Source organism: Accipiter gentilis, chromosome W, assembly GCF_929443795.1.
Source record: "Accipiter gentilis chromosome W, bAccGen1.1, whole genome shotgun sequence".
In the NCBI taxonomy this organism is placed as follows: Eukaryota; Metazoa; Chordata; class Aves; order Accipitriformes; family Accipitridae; genus Astur; species Astur gentilis.
The window spans coordinates 8,071,340-8,093,930 of NC_064918.1; the positions used below are offsets into that span (position 1 = coordinate 8,071,340).

At 40.9% G+C, this 22,591-nt stretch overlaps 1 protein-coding gene across 1 annotated transcript; it reads left to right on the forward strand.

The window, feature by feature from the left end:
* Positions 1 to 5,760: 5,760 nt before the first annotated feature.
* On the forward strand, positions 5,761 to 6,394 carry LOC126035552 (transcription factor Dp-2-like). The gene is given in 2 exon segments (XM_049794194.1): positions 5,761 to 5,849; positions 5,851 to 6,394. Coding segments are annotated over 2 exon segments (633 nt in total).
* The last annotated feature ends 16,197 nt before the right edge of the window (positions 6,395 to 22,591 follow it).

Here is a 22,591-nt window from a genome sequence, read left to right on the forward strand (position 1 = left end):
GTGGCTCCTGATCCAGTCGAATCGGGACTAACACCATCCTGAACCGGAATAAGGGCAAGCAAAGAATTTTATTATTTTTTTTTGGAGCTCCCTTGCTGGCTGCAGCAGTTTATTTTGCCCGTAATTCTGCGCACGAAGACCCGAACGAAGACGACGGAGTCATAAGTATTTAAAGGTGTATACCGTTCGGTTCGGTGGGATTCGGTTGTGTTATAAACTAACAGAGCCAATTCTATATAAAATTGATATATTTATTGAGAATAGCAAGCAAGCAGCGCTGGGCGGCCAGGGAGTCCGCGCTCCACCAACGGCTCGGGCTTTCTGTTATAGTTACATTCCTTTTATACAGTTCATGCACCCCTTTCTTGTAAATTTCCGTCTTGTCTTGCTTCTTCTTTCTTCACAGGTTTGTAGATTCGGTCAATCTGCTCAAAAAGGTGAGTGTCTGTGGAATGTCTTTTGTTGTGGAGGAATGCAGTCTTGGTAGAGTTAATCCCCTTATCTGGTCCATGGTCTTTTCCCCCCTTATCTAGTCAATCACGATGTGTGTCTTCCCCCTTCCCGACTGGTATGTAAGCTTTATTGTCTTCTTTTTAATTCAACACGAATTACACAATGTCAGGGAGCAATTTGGTTCCCTGTCTATTACAGTTGCCTGTGTGTGTAAGAGTGTGACTGAGACGGAACTTAGTTCCGAAGTGATTGTGGAGGTCTTCTAACCGCGGTTGGCCGGTGAAGGACCGAAGCGATTCCTATAGGATTCGTGGGTGGGTGATAGGTCCTGAACCCCCTGCGAGACACTCTTACCAGTGACCAAGGGCTGTAGGAATTGCCACAGTAAAATTCGTAGATGGGTCAAAGTCGAGGACCCAGGACCAGAAAGAAGGGAGCAAATTACCAGATATACCACCAGAAAGTCCACTAGAGACAATGATTCAAAATTGGAATGAAAGGGGCCCCAGAAAAGGAAAAAGTAAATTAAAATTAATTCAATATTGCATGGTTGAATGGCCAAAGGAGCCTTTAAGACCACATGTCTTTTGGCCTGTTTTTGGATCTTTTGAGGAATGGGTTTGCCAAGCCTTAAATATATGTTAACTCAAAAGAATCTTTTAGTCAGGAGGAAAGTGATTATGCAGAATTATGGATTAGGACTTCACGTCCTTTTCCAACCTCAATATTTACATTAAACAGAGATGAGAAGTTTGAGGAGGAAGGAAATAAAAACAAAAAGGGATAAGAAAAAGATGATAAATGGGAGCCATTAGATAACTTACCACCTCCATATCTTGATAATCCACCTCCTGTGGCGGCTCCCCCTCCAGTGGCCGTAATACCAACAGCACCGGAATTAGACAAAACTCCGGCTGCATGTACAAGAAGACAGACTACCGCATCCGAGGGAGCCTTTTTATATCCCTTACGAGAGGTACCCCTTGGAGGCAATCAAGAAGGCATTGGGTTTGTGACAGTCCCATTAAATACCACAGATGTAAGAAATTTTAAGAAAGAAATGGGGACCCTATTGGATAACCCCCTCGGAGTAGCTAAAAACCTAGATCAATTCCTAGGTCCCAATACTTATACCTGGGAAGAAATACAATCTATTTTAGGGATTTTATTTACTGCTGAGGAAAAAGGGATGATTAGACAAGCTGGAATGAGAATTTGGAAAAGACAGAATCAGGCAGGACCCCCAGGAGATCAGAAATGGCCAAATGTGGATCCTCATTGGGATCATCAACAACCCCAAGGAAGACAGAATATGAGAGATTTGAGAACGTTAATCATACAGGGAATAAGGGAAGCAGTTCCCAGAGGACACAACATTAATAAAGCATTTAATGAACAACAAGGGAGAGATGAATCTCCAACAGAATGGTTGGAAAGATTAAGGAAAAAAATCTACAAATGTATTCTGGAATTGATCCGAATACAGTAGCGGGAACCACACTCCTTAGAACACAATTTGTGGCTAAGTCCTGGGGGGACATAAGGAGGAAATGAGAAAAACCGGAAGGCTGGCAAGAAAGAGGATTAGAAGAGTTACTTAGGGAAGCATAGAAAGTATATGTTAGGAGAGATGAGGAAAAACAAAAGGCAAAAGCTAAGATCTTTATAGCAGCAGTAAGAGAAAGTAAAAAACAAAACCCTCTGAAAAAAAAATGGAAAGAAGAATAGAGCAGACACCCAAGAGACAGTCTCCTCGAGAAAGGTTCACAATTCCAGTCTGTTACTACTGTAAAAACAGGGGACATATTCAGAGGAAATGTCATAAGTGAGAAAAAGATGAGAAAATGTTTAAGGAAGAATAGGGGTGTCAGGGGCTATATCTTTTGGGAACGTCAACATCGACAGAGCCCTTGATAAAATTATTAATTGGTCCTCATAAAGAGAAAGTTTTATTTTTAGTGGACACAGGGGCTGAAAAATCTGCTATTCAAAAAACTTCCTAAGGGAATAAAAAAAAGGGAAGAGTTATATGCCAATAGTAGGGGCAAAAAGGGAACCTTTTGAAGTACCCGTTTTAAAAGATGTGGAAATAGAAACAGAGAGGAAAATTTGCCTTAATGATTTACTTTTGCTCCCTGAGGCGGAATACAATTTATTAAGAAGGGATTTGATTTTGAAATTAAACTTAAGCATTCAAAGTCAAGGAGAGGAGTCCGGCTCCGTGCGGTCGCGGCGGAGCCGGCGCTGCAGCAGCAGCAGGCGAAGTCCTTTGTTGCAGTCGCAGCAGCAGCGGCGGCGGGGGCGGCTCCCCCTCGGCAGCGGCCGCCGCCTCTCCTGGCGCCACGGGGCTACAATTGAAGTCAACTATATAAACAACCAAAGAGAGTGGGGCTTTCTGTGCTACTGCTGTATCGCTATCGATGAAAACAACAATTAAGATAGACTGTGCTACCACAAGGGTTCACAGAGTCACCAAATCTATTTAGACAAACTTTAGAGAAAATGTTAAGATTTCATTTTACCCAGAGAGGTAAAGTTATTACAATATGTGGACGATCTATTAATAGCAGGAGAAACTGAAGAAGGAACCCGAGAAACCACTATTAAATTGTTAAACCCCCACAAACTAAAAAGGAAATTCGACAAATATTGGGATTATTAAGATATTGTAGACCATGGCTTGAAAGCTACAGTGAAAAGGTGAAATTCTTATATAAGAAATTAACTAATAACCAACTTAAATGGTCTACAGAAGATGATCAGAAATTAGAGAAAATAAAAAGGGCATTAATACAGGCACTTGTATTAAGCCTCACAGATCTAAAAAAAACCCCCAAAAACCAAACAACCTTTTTTATCTCTTTGTGAATAGTCCTTGCTCAAGACTGGGCCGGAATTAAGAAACCCATGGAATATTGTTCTAAATTACTTAATCCAGTAAGTAGAGAATGACCTACTTATCTCCAAGCCTTGGTCACTACAGCATTATTAATAGAGGAAGTTAGAAAGATTACCTTTAGTACCCCTTTAAAAGTGTATACTCCACATAATGTCAGAAGTATTTACAACAGAAAGTGGAAAAATAGCTAACAAATAGCCGGATCCTAAAATATGAAACAATATTGATTGACTCCCCTAATTTAGAACTGAAGGTAACCTCTGCTCAGAGTCCAGCACATTTTGTTTGGAAAACCATCGAAAAAAATTACAACATAACTGCTTAGAGGTAATTGAGACCCAGACTAGAGTGAAACAATAATTAATAAGGACCTAAAACCTGTGGAATCAAGACCTCTAAGCCCATCATGGTCAGCTCAGGCTTGTGAGCTGTATACCCTATATAGGGCCCTAGAATTATTAAAATGGGACTATATTTAAATATGTTGCTCTGCTGTAAAGCCTCTGTGCCAAGGAATTGTGTTTTGCCTCTGAATATTTAAGGTTGCCAATAAACTATTCTTGTTGGCAGGTTAATAAGAATATAAACACTATACAGTCCTGTGTTAATACTTAATTGTGTTTATGGACAAAATTAAAAGACTTTACTAGCTATCTGAAAAGTAATACTCATTTCAAGTTGTTAAAAATGTATAACTATTTCAAACTAATTACTTGCTTCTTATTTGATTTGGAAAAGGACTGTAAGCGATTAGGCTGAAAACCAATTCGTATAGCTGTTATATGTTGTCTCACAGTTATTTATAACAGCATCTTTTTCAAATACTTTGATAGTTGTTGTTGTACATATTTTGAAAATATTTCATTAAATTTATTAACTTTAAAAGGACAAATGAAAATTTATATATACACAAGGCTGCTTAACTTGTCAATAATGAATGTGGGACAGTGTCTATTGAAGAGTTACTTATGAGATATGACTGAACCCTAGTAACATTCATGACATTTTAAAAATCAATCGACAAACAACCACAGGGGGGAGAAAAATGGCTTACAGACCTTTTGAGAAAATAGAAGTTGATTTCACTGAATTACCCAAGGTAGGCAGGATAAAATATTTATTAATAATAGTAGATCATTTAACACAATGGGTAGCTTACCCTGTAGCACGAGCTACTGCACAGATGGTGGTAAAAATTTTATTAGAACACCTGATACCCAGATATGGGATAATCCAGTACATTGACTCTGATCAAGGCACACACTTTACATCTAAAATAATAAAATTATTATGTCAATCATTAGGTATTCAGTGGGAATATCACACCCCATGGCATCCACAAAGCTCGGGGAAAGTAGAAAAAATGAATCAAACAATCAAACAGCAACTGACTAAATTGATGATTGAAACACAGATGCCCTGGACAAAATGCTTACCATTTGCACTTTTAAATATAAGAACTAAACCACACAGCGAGACTGGATTATCACCATATGAAATGTTATATGGCATGCCTTATTTTCAAGGAATGCCTCTGGGGAATAACATGGTTGAGGATCAAAATATCCAGAAATATATAATTACTATTGGAAAAAGATTAAAAGAGTTAAGAGAAATTGGGGTGATGGCCCAAACACCACCTTTAGGATTTAGAATTCATCAGCTGGAACCAGGAGATAAAGTTCTTATAAAAACATGGAAAGAGGGAAATTTACATCCCCTTCGGGAAGGACCTTTTCTTGTTTTATTAACTACAGAAACGGCCATAAGGACTGCTGAAAAAGGGTGGACGCATGCATCACAAGTGAAAGGTCCAGCGAGGGAGTGGAAAGTCACATCTGAGCCTGGAGAAACTAAGCTAACCATCAGAAGAACATAGAGAAATTTAAACCCAAAAACATAAGCTAAGTTACTGTGAAAATTTCATTGCAGTTACTCCCATGCTGTTTATTTCTAAAAGCTAAGTGTTCTAGGTGTCTTAAATACATAATTTCCCCGATGGGGAGACATTATAATTGTTTAAAGTTTTTGTATATTGTTTAGAGTTCTTATATATTTACTATAAAACCACCACTCCTTAAGATTAAGGAAGAGGGCAAGACCGGATAGGGAACCAGTGGTGCGGCTAATAAGGTCTGCCAAGGGCTGCAACCCCTTCGGGCTGTGACCGCCAACCACTATGGCTCTTACCGGACCTCTTCTACTCCTACTTGGAAATGTTCATTTTAGAGATTCTGTAAAAATCTGTATCTGATGGTTTTACGGACTATAAAAACATGATGAAAAAAAATGTTGGTATGACTTCCACAAACAGAGACTTGAAAGGATTTATAGATCAGAACCAGAGTCCCACAAAAGGTAATATTTCAATAATCACATTACCAATCAATGTAAATGTTGGACCCCAAATGATCATAAACACATCACAAAGACTGACCAATTCAGGGAGTGTTCTGATTGGGAGTCCATATAACCCGGCTCCAACAACAGTCACCCAGACACATAACAGAAACTTCTGGCTGGGTCCAAGGGGACAGAAAGTGGACTCGAAAATTCATAAAATCAGATTTTTCAAAAAGTAAGAAAAAGAAAAAAGGAGATAAAAATTAGAAAGGTCTGAAAAATTTTTCAATGAAAGTATGTGAAAAAGTTCAACATAAAGGAACAACTTCATACAAGGAAGTCGTTGATGAGCTGGTATCAGAATTCACAAATTCTAACAACCACCTAACTACAGATTCACCAACTTATAATCAGAAAAGTATTAAACGGAGAGTTTACAATGCCCTTAATGTCCTAATAGCAAAAAACATAATTTCAAAAGAAAAGAAGAAAATCAGATGGATTGGCCTTCCTACAAACCCAGTTCAAGAATGTCAGAATCTAGAGATAGAAAAACAGAAACAGATTGAAAGGATAAAACAGAAACAAGCCCAACTACAAGAACTGCTGCTACAGCAAATAGCATTAAAAAACTTGATACAAAGAAATCAAAAAAATTATGTTTGTGGAAAACTTAATAATTGTTGTTTAAAAAATTGATGTTTAATACCTTGTTTTATAGTTATATTGAGGGTACTTGAGGGATTGTTAATAATTCTGTAATCGACAGGGAACCAAATTGTTCCCTGACATTGTGTAATTCGTGTTGAATTAAAAGAAGACAATAAGGCTTACATACCAAATCGGGAAGGGGGAAGAGACATATTGAGATTTAGCAGATGCCTTGTGTAAATAACAAGGCTTGCTTAAATGGTGCGTAAAGGTCACGGGAAAAGGGCAACAGTTATAACTTACTAGATAAGGAGGGAAAAGACAACGGCTATAATTTACCAGATAAGGTGGTTAACTCTGCCAAGGCTGTACTTCTCCACATCAAAAGACATTCTACATCAAAAGACATTCTACATCAAAAGACACTCAACCTTAAGAAGATTGACTGAATCTGCCCAGTAACTAACCTGCACGAGTGAAGAAAGAAGAAGCAAGACAAGGCGGAGATTTACAAGAAAGGGGTGCATGAACTGTATATAAGAAATGTAATTATAACATAAAGTTGCGAGCTGTTGGTGGAGCGCGGACTCCCCGGCCGCCCAGCGCTGCTTGCTTGCTATTCTAAATAAATATATTGTTATATAAAAAATTGGCTCTGACGGTTTATAACAATTTTGGTGAACCCGACGTGATTAGTTAGGCTGGTGTGCGACCCCAAATCGGGAGGGCGCCCCCATCTTTGGATGGTCCTGGATTGGCAGGTCCTGCTCCAGACTCGCTCTGACCTTCACGGACTCAAATTACCTGAGCGTAGCAAGCAAGGAAAGAAAGATGAGCTCTCCTAACACCCTGTAAAATCGTGCACGAAGATCCAGGCGGCAGAGATACGTAAGTATAAACCGCTGGTTGGGGTCGGGATTCCTTGAGTGTGCGAGTGTGTGAGACGCAGAAAACTCTGCGAAGCGAGTGCGGACCTCTTCTAGGTGCGGTTCCAATCTCCCACGAGGGACTTGGCCACCGAAGGAGGGAAACGAAAGGTATTGAGAGAAAGAAGGCACCTCAGGACGATGGGACAGAAAAAGAGTGAAGTTTCTGTCTCGGGAGGGGACTCACAGAGAAGTACCCTCAAAAAGGAGGAGAACCATTTACCTGATATACCAGTAGATAGTCCCTTGGGATCAATGATTAAATATTGGGATGATTGACCATCTTGTAAAGAAAAAAATAAGGAAAAGATGATACATTATTGTATGGAAATATGGGGGGGAAACAGATAAGGGCTGATAAATTGTGTTGGCCAGTTTTTGGGTCACTTGAGGATTGGGTATGTCAAGCTCTGAATGTGTATGTGAACCAAAAAGAACCTTTTAGTTTAGAAGAAAGTGAATATGCCAGTCTCTGGATAATATCCTTGGCTAGAAGTTATATTTTTGCCTTAACCAAAAAGAAAAAGACGAAGGGACCCCCACGCGAACAATAAGACCCAACTAACCAACCCTCCCCACCCCCGTATGTCCTGGCTCCAAATCCCCCACCATCCCCAAATCCATCACCCCCTCCATCCCCACCCGTAATATATCCTCAATTACCCACTCACCCGACCCCTTCTGCCCCAGTAGAAACAGAGGGGATGAAAACTCGGAGTAGGACTTGGAGAGACCAGGAAGCGGCACATTTATTGCCCCTAAGAGAAGTTGCCATGGGGGGAAATCAGGGTGGAGTGGGATTTGTATCAGTACCCATAAATTCTGGGGACGTCCGAGAATTTAAGAAGGAAATGGGAAGTTTACTTGAGGACCCTCTAGGGGTCTCTGAAAGACTAGATCAATTTTTAGGCCCTAGTGTTTACACTTGGGATGAAATTCAGGCTATCTTAAGGATACTCTTCACATCTGAGGAAAGGGATATGATTAGGAGATCAGGAATGAGATACTGGGACCAAAGACATCAACATGGGCCCCAGGGGGATGTGAAATGGCCCCTACAGAGACCAAATTGGGACCATCAAGTTGCAGGAGATAGACAAAATATGAGTGATTTAAGAGACATAATAATTCAGGGGATACGAGAAGCGGTTCCCAGAGGTCAAAATATAAATAAGGCCTTCAATGAGTATCAGACAAAGGATGAAACTCCGACTGACTGGTTAGAAAAATTAAGGAAAAGTTTGCAGTTGTATTCTGGAATTGACCCTGATGCAGCCGTGGGTCAAACCCTGCTGAAAACACAGTTTGTGGCTAAATCGTGGGTGGACATAAGAAAGAAATTGGAGAAGTTAGAAGACTGGCAGGACAGAGGGTTGGATGAGTTGTTGAGAGAGGCTCAGAAGGTGTATGTACATAGAGATGAGGAAAGTCAGAAGAAGCAGGCCAAAATTTTAGTTGCAGCCGTCCGAGAAGGACAGAGAGTTAATAAACCAGGGTCCATGAGGACAGACAACAAAGGACCCAGCAAAGAAAGAAAGCCAAATAGACCAGAAAATAAAGAAGCAGAAATTGAATGCTATTATTGTGGGAAGAGAGGGCACTTAAAGCGGAATTGTAAAAAAAAAAAAAAACAACAGGATGAGCAGATGTTTAAAAATGAATAGGGGGGTCAGGGACTCTACTTATTGGGGACTAAAACATCTACAGAGCCCCGAGTAAAATTGAAATTAGGTCCCCAAAAGGAGGAGGTAGAATTTTTAGTAGATACAGGAGCCGAGAGATCCACCGTTCAAAAACTACCCTCCAGTTGCACCCTTACTAAAACCACCATAAATATTGTAGGTGCAAAGGGAGAACCGTTTAAAGTATATGAAACTCAAGCTATTGAAATAGAGGCTCCTCAAAAATTTTGCGTGGGTAAATTTCTGATGATGCCTGAAGCAGAATATAATCTTTTAGGAAGGGATTTAATTGTTAGTTTAAAGATTAATTTATCGGTGGAAAATTATAATCTCGTGGTGAAGTTGCACCCCTTAAATCCCACTGATGAAGCAGAGATCAATCCTGATGTATGGTATAACCAAGACAATATAGGAAAATTAGATATTCCGCCGATAAAAGTAACCATCCAAAACCCAGAGAGACCAATACGAGTAAGGCAGTACTCGTTATCCATGGAAGGAAGAAAAGGTTTAAAACCCATAATACAAAGTTTAATACATAAAGGAACCTTAGAACCCTGTATGTCACCCCATAATACCCCCATATTACCTGTCAAGAAACCTGACGGGTCATTCCGGTTAGTTCAGGATCTACGAGCTGTAAATAGCCGTACAGTCACCCGGTTCCCAGTAGTCGCTAATCCACACACACTATTGAATCAGATCTCCTCAGACTACACTTGGTATAGTGTGGTGGATTTAAAGGATGCCTTTTGGGCCTGCCCCCTTGATGAAAGCAGTAGAGACTATTTTGCCTTTGAATGGGAGGACCCTGATACGGGTAGGAAACAGCAGTTAAGATGCACAGTGTTGCCCCAGGGGTTTACGGAGTCACCTAACCGGTTCGGGCAAGCCTTAGAAGCCATATTAGAGCAATTTACCCTACCCCCGGGGATTAGGCTTTTACAATATGTGGATGATTTATTAGTGGCAGGGACTAATGAAAAAGAAGTTAGAGAAAGCACGATACAAGTTACTGAACTTTTTGGGGGACATCGGGCTTAAGGTTTCTAAATCAAAACTTCAGTTTGCTGAATGAGAGGTAAAATACTTAGGCCACTGGCTAAATCAGGGAACCAAGAAACTTGATCCTGATCGGGTGGAAGGAATTTTAAGTTTACCACCTCCAAAAACTAAGAGGCAGGTTCGGCAGCTGTTAGGACTTTTAGGCTATTGTAGACAATGGATTGAAAATTATAGTAGTAAAGTAACATTTTTATATGAAAAATTAACTCGTGATAAAATTCAATGGACAAGTAAAGATGAAGAACAGTTGAATAAAGTAAAAGAGGATTTGATAACGGCCCCGGTTTTGAGCTTACCGAATTTAAAGGGGCAGTTCTATTTATTTGTAGAAACAGATAATCACACAGCATACGGAGTACTAGCACAGGATTGGGCAGGGCAGAAGAAACCGGTAGGGTACTTTTCTAAACTTTTAGACCCTGTGAGTAGAGGGTGGCCTACATGTTTGCAGGCTATAGTAGCTGTGGCTTTGATGGTAGAAGAAGCAACTAAGGTGACCTTCGGGGGAAAATTAGAAGTATATGCTCCCCATAATGTTAGGGAAATTTTGCATCAAAAGGCAGAAAGGTGGCTGACTGATAGTAGACTGCTAAAATATGAAGCAATCTTACTTCATTCTCCCAATTTACAGTTAAAAACTACCTTGGCACAAAACCCAGCCCAGTTTTTGTATGGACATGTAGATGATTTACTCATACATGATTGCCTCAGCTTAATAGAGTATCAAACCAAGATCTGGGAGGATTTAGAGGAAGAGGAATTAATTGAAGGAGAAAAATGGTTTGTTGATGGCTCCTCACGGATGGAGGAGGGAAAAAGGAAATCAAGATATGCAATAATAGATGGGAAAAAGGAAACAGTACTGGAGTCTGGCCCCCTTAGCCCTAGGTGGTCAGCGCAAGCCTGTGAATTATACGCATTATTAAAGGCTTTGCAAAGGCTAAAAGGAAAAGTAGGAACCATATTTACAGATTCAAAATATGCCTTTGGGGTAGTACATACATTTGGGAAGAGCGAGGACTTATCAATACCCAGGGTAAGGGTTTGATCCATGAAGAATTAATAAGACAAATTCTTACTGCAATCCGAGAACCAGAACAGGTAGCAGTAGTGCATGTAAAAGGGCACCAAAAAGGACAGGAGTTTTATACTAGAGGGAATAACCGGGCCGACTATGAAGCAAAGAAGGCAGCCTCAACTGCCCGAGAGATAGAAGCAATACCCATTAAAACCTTAACTGAGCAGAAGGAAAAGGTCTTTACTAAAGAGGAAATACAGAAGTTTCAGGCCTTAGGGATTGTCCAGAAGGATGATAAATGGATCCTCCCAGATGGATGAGAAATGTTACCAAAAGCTTATGCTAAACATATAATTTCTAGACTACATCAGACCACCCATTGGGGAACCCAAGCCCTAGCTGATCAATTTTTAAAATAATATGGGTGCATAGGCATATATGATCTGACAAAACACGAGGTCCAAGGGTGTTTAACTTGTCAAAAAGTGAACAGGTCTAACTTTAGAGCAAAATCCCTTGGAGGGAGAAAATTGGCCTGCAGACCTTTTGAGAGGATCCAAGTAGATTTTACAGACTTACCTAAGGTAGGAAGATATCAATATCTTTTGGTAATATTAGACCAACTCACCCATTGGGTGGAAGCCTATCCCACTGCAAAAGCTACTACCAGAATGGTAGTTAAACATTTGCTAGAAGAAGTCATTCCTAGATTTGGTATGGTTATAGCTATCGATTCGGACCAGGGAACGCATTTTACATCTAAAGTATTAAAGAAAACAGTAGAGGCTCTAGGAATTAAGTGGGAATTCCATACCCCATGGCATCAGCAGAGTTCAGGGAGAGTGGAGAGGATGAATGGGCTTATTAAGGCACAACTAACGAAGCTAATGATAGAGACCAGGATGTCATGGGTTAAATGTTTACCATTAGCTTTATTAAACATCAGGACAAAGTCCCAGACTAACACGGGGTTATCTCCCTATGAAATGTTATATGGAATGCCTTATTCCCATGGAATCCCAATACAACACCCCAAAGCTGAGGATGCATCTATCGGTACATACATAACTACCTCAGCGAGGATCATAAGGGACAACCGTCAAAAAGGAATAGTGGAACAGACAGTCCCCCTGGGATTCCCAATCCATAAAATTGAGCCTGGAGACCAAGTATTAATAAAAACGTGGAGAGAGACATCTTTAAACCCCCGTTGGGAAGGTCCGTTTCTTGTTCTCTTAACTACAGATACAGCCATCAGGACGGCAGAAAAAGGCTGGACCCATGCGACTCGAGTTAAGGGACCAATCCACACATCGCATTGGGAAGTGGTCAACAAGCCGGAAGATCTAAAAGTCACCTTGAGAAGAAAGAACTGATGAATGAACCTGTGATCATTAACTGTGTAAACCCAGGTTGTAATTGTTATCTATTTGTATGTTATAAGTGTATAGTGTGTCAGGGAAAGTGGTGGAACCATTGCTGTTACGGGTATTCCCCCAGAGAGGTTTGTCAGGAGTGTCACGATCAGGAAAGACAATTGACTGACAAGGCCTTATGCCTAGGGGTTTTAGAAGTAAAATTGAGAGGGATTCCACTGAGTGGTGGGAAATATTTATAAAAGGAATACATCCCGAATGATATTGTTATCATTCAAACGAACCTTGCCCTAATGTAGCATAATAACTGACATAAATTGTAGAAAAACTATCGTGGGAGTGGGTTGTTACTTGTGGGAAGTGAAAGAAAAAAAAAATAATAAAAAAAATTGGAGCGCCCACAAAATAAGACAGGTCAAGCGGCCTAACAAGTGCTCCCCTGAGGAATACATTTGCTGCCGAGAAGATGGTACACCCCTGTAGGATTTAGGGATTATTCCGTGCGGGGCCCGGATGATAGAACACCAACATGATGATTAAAGTCGCCACTTTATTGAGCTTAACTGATCATTTTTATACAATTCTCTAAGTCATTTAGATACTTTGATTGGCTGCTGCATGCAAGCATTTGGTGTCCACGCGCACAAGCATAAGCGGTGATTGGTTACAACGATACTGTCCACGTGCATAAACATAAGATAAAGTTAGTTATACTCATTCTATACACGCACATAAACACTGAACATAATTGGCTGTGTTAGTTAGGGCATGCAAGACTTGTCTTAGTCCAATTGGTCGAGATAAGCCCCTGAATTGAGGTTGTTTGTGCCCAGTTCCCTTTATCGTGGAATGTGCACCTGTGTTTTTCTAATTGGGATCTTTCTTTTTCTATCTTCTTGTTTATTCTGTTCAAGGCCTTCTAAAGGTGTCTGGAATGGTCTTGCGACCATGAACTACTTTCAGGCCTGATAACTAAATTCCATAACTGAACCCTACACACCCCATTGCTCGAAGCAACCGAGTAGAAGGAGGAGGCAGAAATGTACTGCTGTGGGGACTGTTAATGACGAGCTGCCTTAAATATGGAGCTGGAGACCCATATAGTAAGCGCTACCAAGTTGAAAACACCCTAACGTTTCCCACTGACCCAACCTCGCTCCACAATGACCTAAAGGATTTAAAAATTAAGGACATGAAAAGGCAAGGATCTTGGGGTATAAAAGAGACACCTTACGATGATATATTAAGTTGGGAAAATAATACCCACACTGGTCCATGGATACCACCACTGCTCCCTAGATGTTGGGATCAAGCTTTAATGCTTATCCTTTATGTAATTTTAGGCCTTAGAAATGTAAAATTATTAGTTTTGGTAAGGATGGGCTCAGTACAAGGGAAAAATCTCCACCAGCCATACGAATGGACTTTGTCAAGATGGGAAGATTCTGCAATTATCCAAAAGAAAATTACTGCAGGGTCCCCCAGTTTTACCGCCTCACTTTGTACTCTGGCTCCCATAAGTCCATGTTTGGACCCAAGACCCTTTTATTTTTGTCCTAGTTCTAATCCAGGGAAGGGGTATTGCAATACGCCTAACCAATATTACTGTGCTTACTGGGACTGTGTTACTATTGCAAACGCTTGGACTCCCCCCACAAAGGACAAATTTTTGAAAGTAGAATGGGGACCGCACACCTGTAAACCACCTAAATACGACTGGAGTGGAGGATCAGTTGGTTATAGTGATTCTTATAGACGCTCGTGACAAATTGGAGGAGCCAATTTGTAGTGAATAAAAAAAGGTCGAATTTATTAGCAAGCGATAAGAGAGCAAAACAGCGCTGGGCAGCCGGGGAGGCAGTGCTCCGCCACAAGCTCGCAACTTTAGGTTATAGTTACATTCCTTATATACAGTTCATGCACCCCTTTCTTGCAAGTCTCTGCCTTGTCCCGCTTCTTCTTTCTTTACTCGTGCAGGTTTGTTACTAGGCAGATTCCGTCAATCTTCTCAAGGGCGAGTGTCTTTTGATTTGTCTTGGCAGAATTAATCCCCTTATCTGGTAGATTATAGCTGTTGTTTTTTTCCCTCCTTAGCTAGTAAGTTATAGCCATTGCCCTCTTCCCGTGACCTTTACGCACCAATTAAGCAAGTTTTGTTATTTACACAAGGCATCTGCTAAATCTCAATATGTCTCTTCTCCCTTCCCGATTTTATGAACAAAGTTAACCCGTTCATTACAATCCCCCCTTTTCTATTTTATCCTGATTTTGTTCATTAAATCGATCCAATACTTCTTTTGACCGCCCGAGGATAGGAGTAATTCTTTCGTCTCCGATTTGTTCGTATTGCTTTCATAGCAGCATTAAATGTGCAGTTTTTAAGTGCCTTTTAACAATAGCGATTAATTTATTAAAAATGTATGGTTTAAAAGTTAAGGTTAGCAGTAAGACTATTAGGGGTAATTGTGGAATCTTCTCATCTTGACAGAGTCCATTCGTATGGCTGATGGAGATTTTTTCCTTGTACTGAGCCCATCCATACCAAAACTAATAATTTTACTTTTCTAAGGCTTAAAATTACATAAAGCAAAGACAGTAGAGCTTGATTTCAACGTCTAGGGAACAGTGGTGGAATCCATGGACCATCGTGGGTATTATTTTTTCAACTTAATATATTATCGTAAGGTGTCTCTTTTATACCCTAAGATCCTTGGTTTTTTATATCTTTAATTTTTAAATCCTTTAGGTCATTGTGGAGCGAGGTTGGGTCAGTGGGAAACGTTAGGGTGTTTTCAACTTGGTAGCGCTTACTATATGGGTTTGTAGCTTTATATTTTAAGGCAGCTCGTCATCAACAGTCCCCACAGCAGTACATTTCTGCCTCCTCAGTCTACTCGGTTGCTTCGAGCAACGGGGTGTACCATCTTCTCAGCAGCAAATTTATTCTTCAGGGGAGCACTTGTTAGGTTGTTTGGCCTGTTTTGTTTTGTAAGCGCTCCGATTTTTATCTTTTCACTTGCCACAAGTAGCAACTCACTCTCACGACCGTTTTCTACAATTTATGTCAGTTATTATTGTTATGTTAGGATAAGGTTCGTTGAATGATAACAATATTGTTCGGGATGTATTCCTTTAACAAATATTTCCCACCACTCAGTGGAATCCTTTTCAATTTTTCCTATTAAAACCCCTAGGCGTAAGGCCTTGTTAGTCAACTGTTTTTCCTGATGCTATCACTCCTGACAAACTTCTCTGGGGGAATACCCGTAACGGCAATGGCTCCACCACTTTCCCTGACACACTATACACTTATACAAAAGGATAGCAATTACAATCTAGATTTACACAGTTGATGATCACAGGTTTACTTATCGGTTCTTTCTCTTTAAAGTAACTTTCAAGTCTTTTGAGTTGTTAGTTACTTCCCAATGAGAAGTGTGGATCAGTCCTTTAACCTGAGTAGCATGGGTTCATCCCCTTTTCCGTCGTCCGGATGGCTGTATCTGTAGTCAAAAGAACAAGAAATGGACCTTCCCAGCAGGGGTTTAGAGATGTGATTTTTTTTTTTTTTTTTTCTTTTGGGTTTTTTTGTTTGTTTGTTGGGGTTTTTTTCATGTTTTTATCAGCACGTGGTTCCTAAGCTTAATTTTATGAACAGGAAATCCCAAGGGGAGTGTTTGTTCTATTATTCCTTTCTGGCAGTTGTTTCTCATGACCTTTGTTAAGGTAGTTATGTAGGCATGGATAGATGCATCTTTAACTTTGGGGTGTTGGATTGGTAACAAATTTGTTTTAACAAGCTCTGGTCAGGTTTGTCGTTATCTCAACCCTTCGCGCTCCACGTTGTGTGTCAAAATGGACTGAAGTGGTTTAACCCCAGCCAGCAACTAAGCACCACACAGCTGCTCACTCACTCCCCCCCACCCAGTGGGATGGGGGAGAAAATTGGGGAAAAGAAGTAAAACTCGTGGGTTGAAATAAGAACGGTTTAATAGAACAGAAAAGAAGAAACTAATAATGATAATGATAACACTAATAAAATGACAACAGTAGTAATAAAAGGATTGGAATGTACAAATGATGCGCAGGGCAATTGCTCACCACCTGCCGACCAACACCCAGCTAGTCCCCAAGCGGCGATTCCCCCCACACACACGTCAGTTTTCCTATACTAAATGAGATGTCCCATGGCACGGAACACCCCGTTGGCCAGTCTGGGCCACCCGCCCCAGCCGCATCCTGCGCCAACCTCCCGCGCTTCTCCAGCCCTCTTGCTGGCTGGGTATGAGAAGCTGAAAAATCCCGGACTACAGTCCAAACACCACTGAGCAACAACTGAAAACATCAGTGTTATTAACATTCTTCGCATACTGAACTGAAAACACAGCACTGTATCAGCTACTAGGAAGACAGTTAACTCTATCCCAGCTGAAACCAGGACACCGGTAATTCAGTGAAATCAACTTGTATTTTCTCAAAAGGTCTATAAGCCTTTTTCCTCTTTCCTGTGGCTGCTTGTCGATTGATTTTTAAAATGTTATGAATGTTTACTAGGGTTCAGTATATCTCTGCATATTAGCATTCTATATGTCATATTCCATAAGTAACTCTTCAATAGACACTCTCACATTCATTATTGACAAGTTAAGCAGCCTTGTGTATATATAAATTTTCATTTGTCTTTCTTAAGTTAATAAATTTAATGAAATATTTTCAAGATATGTACTACAACAACTATCAAAGTATTTGAAAAAGATGCTGTTATAAATAACTGTGAGACAACCTATAACAGCCATATGAATTGGTTTTCACCCTAATCGCTTACAGTCCTTTTCCAAATCAAGTAAGAAGTAATTAGTTTGAAATAGTTATACATTTTTAACAACTTGAAATGAGTATTACTTTTCAGATAGCTAGTAAAGTCTTTTAATTTTGCTTATAAACACAATTAGGTATTAACACAGGACTGTATAGTGTTTATATTCTTATTAACCTGCTAACAAGAATAGTTTATTGGCAACCTTAAATATTCAGAGGCAAAACACAATTCTTTGTCACAGAAGCTTTACAGCAGAGCAACATATTTTACTCTTAGAACCATTATATAGGAACACAAAGAAAATTACTATGTTACTTTTGGTGATCTGAGTCCTCAGGGCTGCTTCCTGGGTCTCTCTATTTGACAAATTATTCCCTCTGATTCGGTAATCTAATCTCTTTTGATGTTCTCTCATGTGTACTATTGTTATCTCCTTTGGTTTTCTTAATGTTCTTAAAATTTTTGCTATTAATTCCTGATGTATAAGATTCCTCCCTTGAGTATTAATTAAACCTTTTTCTTTCCAAATTTTTCCAAAAGTGTGAACTACTCCATATGTATTTTTGTAATTTGTAAATATAGTCCCCCTTTTTTTTAAAAAAAAAATTAATTCTAGGGCCTTTTATAGGGCATACAGCTCACAAGCCTGAGCTGACTATGATGGGCTTAGAGGTCCTAATTCCACAGGTTTTAGGTCCTTATTAATTATTGTCTCACTTTAGTCTGGGTCTCAATTACCTCTAAGCAGTTATGTTGCAATTTCTCTGATGGTTTTTCAAACAAAATGTGTTGGACTCTGAGCCGAGGTTACTCTCAGTTCTAAATTAGGGGAGTCAATTAATATTGCTTCATGTTTTAGGATCCAGCTATTTGTTAGCCATTTTTCTACTTTCTGTTGTAAACACTTCTGACATTATGTGCAGTATACACCTTCAAAGGGGTACTAAAGGTAATCTTTCTAACTTTTTCCATTAATAACGCCGTAGTGACTAAAGCTTGGAGACAAGTAGGCTATTCTCTATTTACTGGATGAAGTAACTTAGAACAATACCTCACGGGTTTTTTAATTCCTGCCTAGTCTTGAGCAAGGACTATTCACACACACACAAAAAAAAGTTCTTGGGTCTTTTTGTTTGTTTGGTTGGTTTTGTTTGTTTTTGTTTTTTTATCTGTGTGCCTGTATTAATGCCCTTTTCATTCCCTCTAATTTCTGATCATCTTCTATAGACCATTTAAGTTGGTTATTAGTTAATTTCACCTTTTCACTGTAGCTTTCAAGCCATGGTCTACAATATCTTAGTAATCCCAATATTTGTCGAATTTCCTTTTTAGTTTGTGGGGGTTTAACAATTTAATATTGGTTTCTTGGGTTCCTTCTTTAGTTTCTCCTGCTATTAATAGATCGTCCACATATTGTAATAACTTTACTTCCTTGGGTAAAAATGAAATCTTGTAAAATTTTCTCTAAAGTTTGTCCAGATAGATTTGGTGACTCTGTGAACCCTTGTGGTAGCACAGTCCATCTTAATTGTTTTCATCGATAGCGATACAGCAGTCGCACAGAAAGCCCCACTCTCTTTGGCTGTTTACAGAGTTGACTTCAATTATAGCCCCGCGGCGCGAGGAGAGGCGGCAGCCGCTACCGAGGAGGGGTTGCTGCCCCCGCCGCTGCCGAGGAGGAGGTGCTGCTGCAACAAAGGACCTTGTCCGCTGCCGCTGCAGCGCCGGCTCCGCCGCGACCGCACGGAGCCGGACTCCTCTTTTTGATTTTGAACGCTCAAGTTCAATTTCAAAATCAAATCCCCTCTTAACAAACCGTATTCCGCCCCAGGGAGCAAGAGCAAATCACCAAGGACCTCAAAAGGTTTCCCTTTTGCACCCACAATATTCACGGTGTTCCCAGCAACGGTGTAACTGGAGGGCAGCCCCTGAACGGTGGATCCCTCGGCCCCTGCATCCACCAAAAACTCCACTCCCTCCCTTTGGGGACTCAACCTCAATTCCACTCGGGGTTCCGTAGATGTTCCAGTCCCCAATAAGCAGAGCCCCCGACTCCCCCATTCACTTCCAAACATCTGTTTCCTTCCACAACTCCGCTTCAAGTGCCCTCTCTTCTCACAATAGCATTCAACTCCTGCTTCTCTACTTTCCGGTCCAATTGGCTCTCCTCATCTCCATGTACGTACACCCCCTGAGTCTCTCTCAACAACTCGTCCAACTCTCTGTCCTGCCAGTCTTCTAACTTCTCTAATTTCTCTCTTATGTCCACTTACGATCCAGCCACAAACTGTGTCCTCAGCAGGACTTGACCCACGGCTGCACCAGGGTCAACTCCAGAATACAACTGCAAACCTCTCTCCAATCTTTCCAACTAGTCAGTCGGAGCTTCATCTCTCCTCTGACACTCACTAAAGGCTCCATTTACATCCTGACCTCCGGGAACTGTTTCCCACACTCTCCAAATCACCATGTCTCTCAAATCACTCACACTCTGTCTATCTCCCGCAACCTGACGGTCCCAACTTGGTCTCTGTAGGGGCCATTTCACATCTCCCTGGGGCCTATGTTGATGTCTTTGGTCCCAGTGTCTCATCCCTGATCTCCTAATCATATCCCTTTCTTCAGATGTGAAGAGTATTCTTAAGATAGCCTGAATTTCATCCCAGGTGTAAACACTAGGGTCTAAAAATTGATCTAGTCTTTCAGAGATCCTTAGAGGGTCCTCAAGTAAACTTCCCATTTCCTTCTTAAATTCTCAGACGTCCCCAGAATTTATGGGTACCAATACAAATCCCACTCCACCTTGATTTCCCCCCATGGCAACTTCTCTTAGGGGCAATAAATGTGTCGCTTCCTGGTCTCTCCGAGTCCTACTTTGATTTTTCATCCCCTCTGTTTTTACCAGGGCAGAAGGGGTTGGGTGAGTGGGTAATTGTGGATATATTCAGAGTGGGGATGGAGGGGGTGATGGATTTGGGGATGGTGGGGGATTTGGAGCCGGGACATAGGGGGTTGGGGAGGGTTGGTTAGTTGGGGCCCACTGTTCCCGTGGGGGTCCCTTCGTCTTTTTCTTTTCGGTTAAGGCAAAAATATAACTTCTAGCCGAGGATATTATCCAGAGGCTGGCATATTCACTTTCTTCTAAACTAAAAGGTTCTTTTTGGTTCACATATACATTCAGAGCTTGACATACCCAATCCTCAGAAGGCCCGAACACGGGCCAGAGTACATGAGGATTGTTGAGAGGTTTCCCACCCCAAATCTCAATACAATAATTAATCATCTTTTTTTTTAAACTTATCTTTTCTCTTTGGTGAACTGTCCCAATATCTTATCATCAGGCTTAAGGGGGTATGTCTGGTAATTTATTTTTTTATTTTTATTTTTATGGGTCCAGAGGGCTTGCTTTTCCTCTGTCTCATCTTCCGAGGTGCCCTTATCCACACACACACTCACTTCCCCTCGGTCGTGACTTGCTCCCTCGCGGGCTACGAGAACTGCACTACTGGAGGGTCCACACTCGCGTGATCTCAGAGACCTCTCACACAGTCGCACCTCGGGATAACCACCCCAACCAAACGGCTCACAACTTATATACTCACCTGCTCCTGAGGTCTTCGCTTGGTCTTTGTGCACAAAATTTAAGGGGTCCTGCAGGTTCTTTTGCTCAGTTATCGTAATTTAAAGGGGTTTGCGGGTCCAGGGTGTGGTGGCAGCACCTCCTCAAGACGGGGCTATCCGGGGATAGGGCGCCTCCCCGCTTGCGAAGGCCTGCACCAAAGAACCTGGATCCGAGTCACGGCACCAAATTTGTTATAGATGCTCGTGACAAATTGGAGGAGCCAATTTGTAGTGAATAAAAAAAGGTCGAATTTATTAGCAAGCGATAAAAGAGCAAAACAGCGCTGGGTGGCCGGGGAAGCAGTGCTCCGCCACAAGCTCGCAACTTTAGGTTATAGTTACATTCCTTATATACAGTTCATGCACCCCTTTCTTGCAAGTCTCTGCCTTGTCCCGCTTCTTCTTTCTTTACTCGTGCAGGTTTGTTACTAGGCAGATTCCGTCGATCTTCTCAAGGGCCAGTGTCTTTTGATTTGTCTTGGCAGAATTAATCCCCTTATCTGGTAGATTATAGCTGTTGTTTTTTTCCCTCCTTAGCTAGTAAGTTATAGCCATTGCCCTCTTCCCGTGACCTTTATGCACCAATTAAGCAAGTTTTGTTATTTACACAAGGCATCTGCTAACTCTCAATATGTCTCTTCTCCCTTCTCGATTTTATGAGCAAAGTTAACCCGTTCATTACAGTGATTGTAGACATTTAGTCCTAAGTGTCATGTCACCAGAGGACCCCGGGTGGGTACTGGATAAAACTTGGGGAGTCAGATATTGGGAGCCTAACACTGACAGAGGAGAACTAATTCTTATTCAAAAGGGAGAAATCCCAAATTCTCAGGCCATAGGTCCAAATAAAATCATAAAAGGAGCCGAATCAAGCCCAAAGAAGGAACCCGATATAAAAAATTGGTTCTGTCGGTTTATAACAATTCCATATTTAATACCGTGTTTCACAAATATATTCAGTTATACAAGGAATGCCAGAATCAGAAAAAAAAAAAAAAAAAAAAAGAGAAAAACCAACTCATTCTCTAATGATAATAAAAACAAAGGAATATCCAAAACTGAAACCAATTCGATAAGTATTAACACTATTGGAAACAAAACCACGAATCAATGCTAAAAAAAAAAGGGGGATTGTGAAATATGTTCATCTGACTCGTGTCAATATAGACAATGCTAGGGCCGCATAATAAAATGTGACCCTCACTGTCTATATAATTTTTAACCATTTTGTCGATCCTTGTATAACCACAGGCCGGGAAGAGACAGATGATATGTACATAGTTCATTCTCTTTTTGCCAACCCAAAACCGGTTCTGTTGTTAACTATCCTGGAAGAGAACTGAGGCATTTGGATGCGTGTTTGGCCTCAGGGATTGCAGTGCTTGGGATCTTGATGGGCCATTTGTTGTGTGTATTTGTTGGGGGGAGGGTGTCTGTTGTGGACTTGTTTGGGTTCTGGTGATCGCGGCTGGTGCTGTGCAAGGTGTCGGCGGTTACACAGGAGGTCTGCTGTCTGGCGCGAACAGCGGGGAGCCTGGTCAGAGATAAGTTTCTAAGCACCCACACAACCAGGAGATGGAGAAAAACACGCCTAGTATGACTATGTAACGAACGTTAGACTATAAAAGAAGCTGTTTTGTTTTTCACAGCGCGCGTCTTGGTAGAGCAGAATCTCCCGGCGTGTCCAGCGCTGTTTGCTTGCCTTTATTCATTTAATAAATTGTTAACTTTGTTTAGA